This window comes from Salmo salar, chromosome ssa10 (assembly GCF_905237065.1).
Source record: "Salmo salar chromosome ssa10, Ssal_v3.1, whole genome shotgun sequence".
Lineage (NCBI taxonomy): Eukaryota > Metazoa > Chordata > Actinopteri > Salmoniformes > Salmonidae > Salmo > Salmo salar.
This window is the reverse complement of record NC_059451.1, coordinates 108,113,589-108,123,091: the sequence shown is the minus strand read 5'-3', so window position 1 is coordinate 108,123,091 and position 9,503 is coordinate 108,113,589. Positions and strand designations below refer to the sequence as shown.

The 9,503-nt window shown below is 46.6% G+C and overlaps 2 protein-coding genes across 3 annotated transcripts; one reads left to right on the top strand and one right to left on the bottom strand.

The window, feature by feature from the left end:
- The first annotated feature begins 224 nt into the window (after positions 1 to 224).
- Positions 225 to 2,392, top strand: LOC106561453 (uncharacterized). Of its 2 annotated transcripts, none has more exons than XM_014125426.2 (3): positions 225 to 316; positions 688 to 775; positions 998 to 2,392. In XM_014125426.2, exon 3 carries the CDS (start codon positions 998 to 1,000, stop codon positions 2,180 to 2,182), a length of 1,185 nt encoding a protein of 394 aa, XP_013980901.1. In that variant the 5' UTR covers positions 225 to 316; positions 688 to 775; the 3' UTR covers positions 2,183 to 2,392. The 2 variants fall into 2 exon arrangements, with proteins under 2 accessions (XP_013980901.1, XP_013980902.1); XM_014125427.2 differs by having other exon boundaries at positions 236 to 316; positions 711 to 775.
- On the bottom strand, positions 2,227 to 3,411 carry zgc:162634 (phosphatidylinositol glycan anchor biosynthesis class Y). Its single transcript, NM_001141193.2, is given in 2 exon segments — positions 2,227 to 3,033; positions 3,212 to 3,411. A coding segment is annotated over 1 exon segment (213 nt). The 5' UTR covers positions 2,815 to 3,033; positions 3,212 to 3,411; the 3' UTR covers positions 2,227 to 2,601.
- Positions 3,412 to 9,503: the final 6,092 nt, after the last annotated feature.

Here is a 9,503-nt window from a genome sequence, read left to right as displayed (position 1 = left end):
GATGGTAGTCCTAACAGTCCCAAACACATTTATAGACAGACCCCCTTAAAATTAAACAGTTTGACACTTTACATTAGGCAATATTATTTTTGCATCTTAATATCCTCATTTAGGTTAATTACCTGGTAGACCAACATTATTTGTTGATGCAGGTGAGTGGTGGCAAGATTCGCATACAGTAGGTGTGTCACGAGATCAGCCAGTAGCCTTGTCAAATGAAAGGGCATGCGCGCTAGAAAGATGTGCTCTCTCTGAAGTTGAAGAGGTGGGTGGCGGGAATCTGTCAAGTGTCAGGGCCGGAGAATGACTTGAGAAGGTAATTCATCGCTATATGATTAATATCGTTTCTTAAAACTTTATTTGGTACCAATGTAGATTTTTAAAAATGTTATTTCAGTGTTCCACATCTGACATAATTCCAGAGTATTTGGTGTATGCTAACCTTTTTTTGTTGCGGTCGGTAGGCTAAGGACCAAGGCCTGTAGTTAGCTCAATTTAATGTCGTTGACATTTATATTTCTTACTTTGTATTGGAAGACCACAGCCTGCAATCGCCGATATTTTCTAAATTTAGCCTAGTCAGGCTACTGTAACAAGTTCCATCATTAATACAAAATGTTACATGTCGAGATGATGTGCAATGTATCAAGATGTACGGCATGAGGCTCTTCTATGTGTTTAATACAGCTGTTGGGTTACATGGTTTCAAGAGAGGATACAAGTAACGTTAACAGTTCCCCAACATTGGAGGAACAGAAGGCGTCTTGAATATCTGGTAAGACAATCAATTATAGTATTGCTATAGTCCGAGAGAATTCTCATTTGATAAACAGCCTTAAAGCATATTTTAAAAATCCATTGTGAGGGGCAGCCCCTAGACTGCATACGTGTAAATTAGGCCTATGTAATGTAAATTATTTCATATTTCTATTTTGATGTCAAGAGGCCCGATTATGAATAATTATATATAATAATTTCCACACATTCTCTTTTCTAGATGGAGATGGCTGAAAGAGCAGAGACGGAGTACACAGAATCTGACACATTTTGGGATTCACCCAAGAGAGGAAAAAAAATCAAAAAATCAAAGAAAGACAAATGTCTAAAAAAGGACAAAACCCACAGGACAGAGTTGAAAGAGGCTGGTATTGAAGAGAAAAAGAAAACCAAAAAGGCCAAAGGTAATAGGATGAAGAAAAAGAAGGGAAAAGTAGTCCTGGGATTACAAGATAGCTATTTTCTTTTTAAGGGAAACAGTGCACCAAACTCTCCAATAAAGCCAATTAAGTCTAGGGGAAAGTCCACTGTAAAATTTGCTGTAAAACATTACATTCAGAAACAGGAACCTGTGCCAGTGGTTAGTGACTCAGTGAAGGTACCCAAGAAGAAGGCCCAGAGAAAAAAGAAAGTTGCATTTGATTTATTCCCTGATTACATACGAGCAAAACACCCAGAAGTAGTCAAGTGTTGCACCTCAACAACCAAAGACACTTTTCCCTGGGAAAGCCCCAAGAGTGACAATGAGATCAACTTTTCTGGGACTTATCAGTGGGGAGAGGGGCAAGAAAATGGGACAGAGTATGGAAAGGGACAAACCAACTCTCAAAGTACTGCTGAAGATGCCAACAGTGAGGACCTGTTCATAACTCAGAAGAGATTCAGAGTACTAACATCTTCAGATCACTCCAGCAGTGGAGGCACTGGTGAAGCCAACACCACAAAATTGGCCAGGCATACCAAGTCACTCATAGAGCCAAAAGAGGAGCCACTGCTCTGGAAGTCAACATATGAGACAGCCACTCAAACAGAGAACTTCTTTACCTCAGAGATCTCCACATTCCTCAGGTTTCACCAGTCATGTGGAGCTGCCGAGTGCTCAGAGCAGCCTACTGACCTGAGTTTCCCTAACAGGATGAGGGCAGAGATGGGCATACATCCCCCATCATCTCAAAGAAAGGCCAATGAAGAAGAAACCAGCCTCCCACTTGGCCAGAAGTCAGACACAACGTCAAGTGAGGAGAATGACCCATTCTGGCGGTGCAAGAGTCAAGTTAAGGCAGTTCAGATGAGACTGAATGAATCTTTTTTCTTTAAGATGAAGGGCGATGGACAGTCCCCAAGACCACAATCTCCCTTGATGAAACTTACACAGGCCTGTGGTGGGAAGAAAACAAAAAAGTAACAAGTGAAGTTCAAACCCAAACTTCCACTCAAGAACTAAAGGTTAAAAAAATTAAAAAATACAATTTTATTAGTGATAGTCATTCACAAGGATACATTTGCTTTGTGGTGTTCTTTGTCCCAGGTTTCCAAAATAGGTTCATTTTATAGGTTTATATGTTTTTCAAGTTGAATTAAAAACACATTCAATAAATGTTTTTATTAATGCACATTTTCTGGAAGAAATTGCATGTCACTCATCACATAAAGTTTCTTAATTTATTGTAATTTTCTTCTTACATAATCATTTAGTGGATCATTAGCTGTGGTAGCAATAGCAGCTTCATGTGCAACGCCATCACCACAGTACACATCACTAATTGAAAACCTTTATTATTAGTGACATCATTCAACTGAAACACTATTCATGTAAAGCGTACACTAATTGTGTCTGAATAGCTTGATTCCAATCCACTTCCATAGATGGAAAAACACATAGACTGGGATGGTGACTGGTAACAGAAGACTGTAGAAACACACACTGCTAGTGCTTGTACATCCCTGAGGGAAATTATCATCCACAGTTGCAGAATAGAAAAGTCCAAATAGGGAGACTATAGGAACCAGTACTGTGAGGGTAGAGAGAGATAACATCTTGACTTCTAGCCAACAACTAATTTAAACACTGTTCTGGGTCAAGATCTTCTTGAGTCTTTACTGTTTGTGTTTTATGCCTGCTGTGCTGGTTTCACTGGTGTTTCAGGTTCTTTTTTAATCAATCTTGCATATTGGGAACCATGTTGGGAATCCCATCATATTGGGTATGCGATGCCAAGCTCCTCGTTGATGAGTTCATTGGTATTTACCTCGTACCTGCGTGATAAGACGAAAGTACAACAATTAGGCTAGCTAGCTAAATGTTAGCTGATGCTACCTATACAGCTGAGACAAAAAGTGGTGTTTCTGTCTCAGCTATGCCATAGCAAAACAAGATCGTCGTTGGATTAGGTAAACTAGTATAAATCTGGTAATGTATAATAACATGACTCACCTCAATTGCTTTTGGGATAGTGGCCAAAAAACAAATTCGAGCAAGGAAGTGTCGAAGTCCTTCACAACTCAAATGCCTTACAGATACAGGCAGAGGTCCTACGCCCCGTAAAACAATCACATATTTGACAAACCTTTGAATACTCCGAGTTTCATTAACTCATCTTCTTAAAGAATTCTGAAACATGACCGAAGTAGCCAGCAGATGTGCCTTTTAGGGTGTTGTTGTGTCCCACAATGAACAACAGCTCTAGCTAAGCAGGAAGAACACACGAAATTGTACTGGTGCATCACAAATGCAGTCCCCAGTACCTGATTAACTAGTTCCGTCCTCTAGAAATTCAACTGCACATTTGAGATTTTCAACAGCAAATAGTGAAAATATTAAAAAGCACTTAAAAAATCAGAGCCGGTGTTAAATTGGCAGCTATATGAATATTACAGACGACTGATACAGGCTAATATAAAACATGAGTGTGCAGATTTGACAAGTATTTTACATGCCTGACCACGAGATGGTAGCACACACTCACACAGGTATTTTACTCAAATATAATGGCCGTGTTCGAGAGGATCAAAACCGTAATCTGTCATTGGTAAATCGCCTGCACTGTCGGCGGCAATGTCGTTCAAGCCCAAAGTGTGTGGTTATTTACATCAGCGTTGCCATGTCCTCAGTTTTCCGAAAATTGGTCTACTTTGAAAACAATGTCGTGGGTGAAAATGTATTGTAACGACCCTGGGTTTATAAGCGCGGAAATCGACTCTGCCGCATGAGCATGTTTTTGCGGCACAGTCGATAGCGCACTGGACTTCGGGTAAGAAGGTCGAGGGTTCGAGGCCTGCTCCCTGCTGTTTCATTAGAGTTATTGGTCGCGGATAACGGGTTTTTGTCCAACTTTTAAATTGCACCGCGGCCGCCATGGCATTTCTCTTTCAATTTGTATTTGTGTACTATTACCTGCTGTTGACTATCAGAAAGTTAATCAGGCTGTTGCTGTGTGAGAGAGTGATTAGTGGGGAGGGAGGGGGAGTACTGAGCGGAAGGGTGTGTGTGTGCATGTGTGTGTTGACAGCTGAGTGATAGAGAGCAGAGCAGCGATGCTGTCCTCTCACTCACTAAGCTCCCTGCTGCCTGCAGCGCTCTCTCAACACACACACCTCCGGCCCTCCCCACCACTTGCTCGTTCACTCAGTAACAGCCTGCCCCACTGCCTGATAGTCAGCAGCAGCAGGTAAAGGTGAAATTAATCGATTTTCTTTTCTCAGAGAAATGTCATGGCGGCTTGGTCCAATTTAGAAGTAGCCCAAAAACCCGCAATCCGCGACCAATACATATTCAACCAAGACATCGTTTTCAAAGTAGCCATTTTTTCCCGGACAACTGGGGGCATGGCAATTGATGTGAGATAAACAAACTGACAGCACGAGATGGCTACATACTTCTCCCTCATGTGCCAACTCTTGTTGCTATTTTTTAAGCCTTGTGGCCGGGTTTTGAGTGGTCATTGTGCTAGATTTTTTTTTCATTTTAGTCATTAGCAGACGCTCTTATCCAGAGAGTGACATACAGTTAGGGCATTTATCCCATGATATATCCTTACACATGATATGGAAATGAGTCAAGTAGAGATAATGTTTTATGCACATAAAGTCATTACAGCCTTTATTGTTCAAATGCAGCTTTAATGAAAGTCACATAGGCCTACAGAAAAAGTAAAGGCCAAATATTACATTGAGATGGTTAAAAAACTTGGAAGAAGAAAGTGATGTATTATGGTAGAGTTGCGGATATTGCTCTGAGAGTTTTTAGTGTAAGGCATCCAAGTGTTTTAGGTTCTGTGAGCGCACTGCTAACATAATAGAATGCCTCCAGGCTCTAAACTGCAGCAGTGTAATTAGATTGAAGCCTGTGAGTATCCAGTTCACCGTTACCATCATTACAGACCCTGAGGACAAGCTTCCGCTTCAAGCAGGAACACATAACTTGATGAGGCTGAGGCTCCTCTCTGATTACATTCCATAAAGAAATATCAAACTTTGCTACCCAGTGGAGTCTGATATCCTATTTCTGATTTATACCGTAGACTACAGTTCACTGTGTGCAGATACTGAAGAAAATAATCCATCTCTCAGAACGATTTGATATCTATCACAAACTTCAAGGTTACGCAAGGTTACGCTACCTGCCCAGGGCCACAGCTCTTTAAAAGCATGTTCACAAAAAAACAACAGATAGTGCAATTGTTTTTTACAATAAAGTTCACTTTGCCTCTCACTTCTATCTTTCTAACTGACATTCTTTCATCCAGGCACGTTTCTCCTGCCCAGGCTTTGCTGATGCCTGCCAGCTCTTACAATGCCTGGATAGGTGTTTTACGTATCAGCTAACCACATCATATGCTATAGCAGTCTGTCAATGACACAGTCGATGATGTGACATGCAACCATTGGTTGATGGATGGAACATCTGGGCAGAGAAACACAAACATTGTCTCTTCATGTGACCCTTAAAGCTCATGAGTGACATGATTCATTCAGCTGTACTGAGAAGTACATGCCTCAAAGGGTAGAGGAGGAAATTATAAATATACAGTACCAGTCAAAAGTTTGGACACACCCAGCTTCATGAGGAATGCTTTTCCAACAGTCTTGAAGAAGTTCCCACATATGCTGAGCACTTGTTGGCTGCATCTCAATTGGGTGATTGTTGGGGGATTGTAGAGGCCAGGTCATTAGATGCAGCACTCCATCACTCTCCTTCTTGGTCAAATAGCCCTTATACAGCCTGGAGCCTTTCTATTAACAGGTGTGCCTTGTTAAAAGTCAATTTGTGAAATTCGAGCAAGGGTTGCCTTCCAGAGAGACATCAGAGATTGTAACATTCTCTGTTTCACGGAAACATGGCTCTCTTGGGATATGTTGTCGGAATCGGTTCAGCCACCAGGCTTCTCCATGCATCGCGCCGACAGAGCTAAACACTTCTCTGAAAAGAGAAAGGGTGGGGTGTCACGATTCCTACCGACGGTGGCGCCCCCTCCTGCTCGGGTGGCGCTCGGCGGTCGTCGTCACCGGCCTATTAGCTACCACCGATTCCCTTTTTGTTTTTCCCTTTTTTTATGTTTTCTCACCTGCCCTGAGTTAGGCAATTAAGAGGGCTATTTAGTTCAGCTGGCCCGCACCCTATTGTGCGGGATTGTTTTTCTGTGTGTCGACTGCGTTTGTTCGACTGTGCTTGTCTATTGTATTTTTCCCTGTTGTTGGGAGACCTTTTATTTTTGTACTGGTGGTTCCATTAAAATTACCACACAGTGTTCGCTGCTTCCTGCGCTTCTTTCCGCCACACTACAGACAAGACGTTACAGAATCCCGCACCACCAGAAGGAGCATGGAATCAGCGGGAGCAGCGGGCACTCCACTACCCTCAATGGAGGAACGTGTCCAGCACAATACATCGGTCCTGCATCGCATCGGATCCGCCATGGACCAGATGATGGAGAGGATGGACCGATGGGAGAGGAGTGGTATCCTCTCTCCACCTACACCCCCCCCGATACAACCATCTCCTCCTCCTACGACGTCTGGCTCTGGCGCGCTTCGCCTGGCACTCCCGAGGGAGTACGATGGGACGGCGGCTGGGTGCAAGGGGTTTCTTCTCCAGCTAGAGTTGTACCTGGCCACCGTCAGACCTGCTCCTACAGGAGACGAGGAGCGCTCAAGACTTCGCGCTGGAGTTTAGGACCTTGGCTGCTGGAGCGGGGTGGAATGACAGGGCCCTCATAGACCACTACCGGTGTAGTCTCCGGGCGGACGTCCGCAGGGAGCTGGCCTGTAGGGACACCAATCTATCCCTGGACGAACTCATTGACATGTCCATACGGTTGGACAATTTGCTGGCTGCCCGCGGGTGTTCGGAGAGGGTCCTGCCCGTTCCACCCCCGTGCACCCCCGCCCCTACCCCTATTGAGGTAGGGGGGCCGTGCCAAGGGGCACCGGAGGAGGTGGCTCCTCCTGCACCAGCTGTGGTCGGAGAGGACACACGGCCGACCGGTGCTGGAGGAGCCAGTCTGGGAGTCGAGAAGGCAGGCAGAACACTTCTCGGTCACCTCAGGTGAGTCAGCACCAGATTCGCCCAGAACCCCCTGTTGGTCATGTGTTTTTGCCTGTTTCATTTTCTAAATTTTTTCCCTCTTCCCAGCATAGGGCGCTAGTCGATTCAGGCGCAGCTGGGAACTTTATGGACCGTGGACTTGCCATTAAGCTGGGCATTCCACGGGTGCCGATAGATTCCCCCTTCCCCGTGCACTCCTTAGATAGCCGACCATTAGGGTCAGGGCTAGTCAGGGAGTCTACGGTGCCGCTGGACATGGTAACGCTGGGGAATCATAAGGAAAGCATTAACTTTTTCCTTATTGATTCACCTGCGTTTCCAGTGGTGCTGGGGGTCCCCTGGCTGGCTGGTCACAATCCCCTCATTTCATGGAAACAGGGGGTTCTCCAGGGGTGGTCGGAGGAGTGTTCAGGGAGGTGTCTAGGAGTTTCCATAGGTGCCACGTCGGTGGAGAGTCCAGACCAGGTGTCCACCGTGCGCATTCCCCCTGAATACGCCGATTTGGCGATCGCTTTTTGTAAAAAGAGAGCGACTAAATTACCACCTCATCGACAAGGGGATTGTGCGATAGATCTCCGGGTTAACGCTGCGCTTCCCAGGAGTCACGTGTACCCCTTGTCACAAGAGGAGACGGCGGCTATGGAGACATACGTCACGGAATCCTTGGGACGGGTACATTCGGCCCTCCATCTCACCCGCTTCCTCGAGTTTCTTTTTTGTGAAGAAAAAGGAGGGAGGTCTGCGTCCGTGCATTGATTATAGAGGTCTAAACGCGATCACGGTGGGGTTTAGTTACCCACTACCTCTTATCGCTACGGCGGTGGAATCATTTCACGGAGCACAGTTCTTCACAAAATTGGATCTCAGGAGCACGTATAACCTGGTGCGTATCAAGAAGGGAGATGAGTGGAAAACCGCCTTTAGTACCACATCAGGCCATTATGAGTACCTCGTCATGCCGTATGGGTTGAAAAATGCTCCAGCCGTCTTTCAATCCTTTGTTGACGAGATTCTCAGGGACCTGCACGGGCAGGGCGTGATTGTCTATATCGATGACATTCTGATATATTCCGCCACCCGCTCCGCGCATGTGTCCCTGGTGCGCAAGGTGCTTGGTAGACTGCTGGAGCATGACCTATACGTTAAGGCTGAGAAGTGTGAGTTTTTCAAACGAGCCGTCTCCTTTCTGGGTTATCGCATTTCCACCACGGGGGTGGTGATGGAGTGTGACCGCGTTAAGGCCGTGCGTAATTGGCCGACTCCAACCACGGTGAAGGAAGTGCAGCGGTTCTTGGGCTTTGCCAACTACTACCGGAGGTTTATCCGGGGGTTTGGCCAGGTAGCGGCTCCCATTACCTCACTGCTGAAGGGGGGGCCGGCGCGTTTGAGATGGTCGACGGAGGCGGACGGAGCCTTCAAGAAGTTGAAGACCCTGTTCACCGACGCGCCCGTGTTGGCGCACCCGGACCCGTCTTTAGCGTTCGTAGTAGAGGTGGACGCATCCGAGGCTGGGGTGGGTGCCGTGCTATCACAGCGCTCGGGTGCGCCACCGAAACTCCGCCCCTGCGCTTTCTTCTCAGGGAAGCTCAGTTCGGCGGAGCGTAACTACGATGTGGGGGACAGGGAGTTGCTAGCGGTAGTCAAAGCCTTGAGGGTGTGGCGACACTGGCTTGAGGGGGCTAAGCACCCCTTTCTCATCTAGACCGACCACCGAAACCTGGAGTACATCCGGGCAGCGAGGAGACTGAATCCACGTCAGGCAAGGTGGGCCATGTTCTTCGCCCGGTTTAGGTTTACCATCTCATATAGACCGGGTTCCCTTAATACTAAAGCCGACGCGCTGTCCCGTCTGTATGACACGGATGACCGCCCCATCGATCCAACTCCCATCATTCCAGCGTCTAGGCTGGTGGCACCAGTGGTGTGGGAGGTGGACGCGGACATCGAGCGGGCACTGGTGTTGGATCCTGCGCCTGCGCAGGTGCCCGTGGGGCGCATGTATGTGCCGCTCGATGTTCGCGATCGGTTGATTCGGTGGGCGCACACGCTACCTGCGGCGGGTCATCCTGGTGTAGAGAGGACAGTGCGGAGTCTAAGGGGGAAGTATTGGTGGCCCACCTTGGCTAAGGACGTGAGGTCATATGTCTCTTCCTGTTCGGTGTGTGCCCAGAGTAAGGCTCCT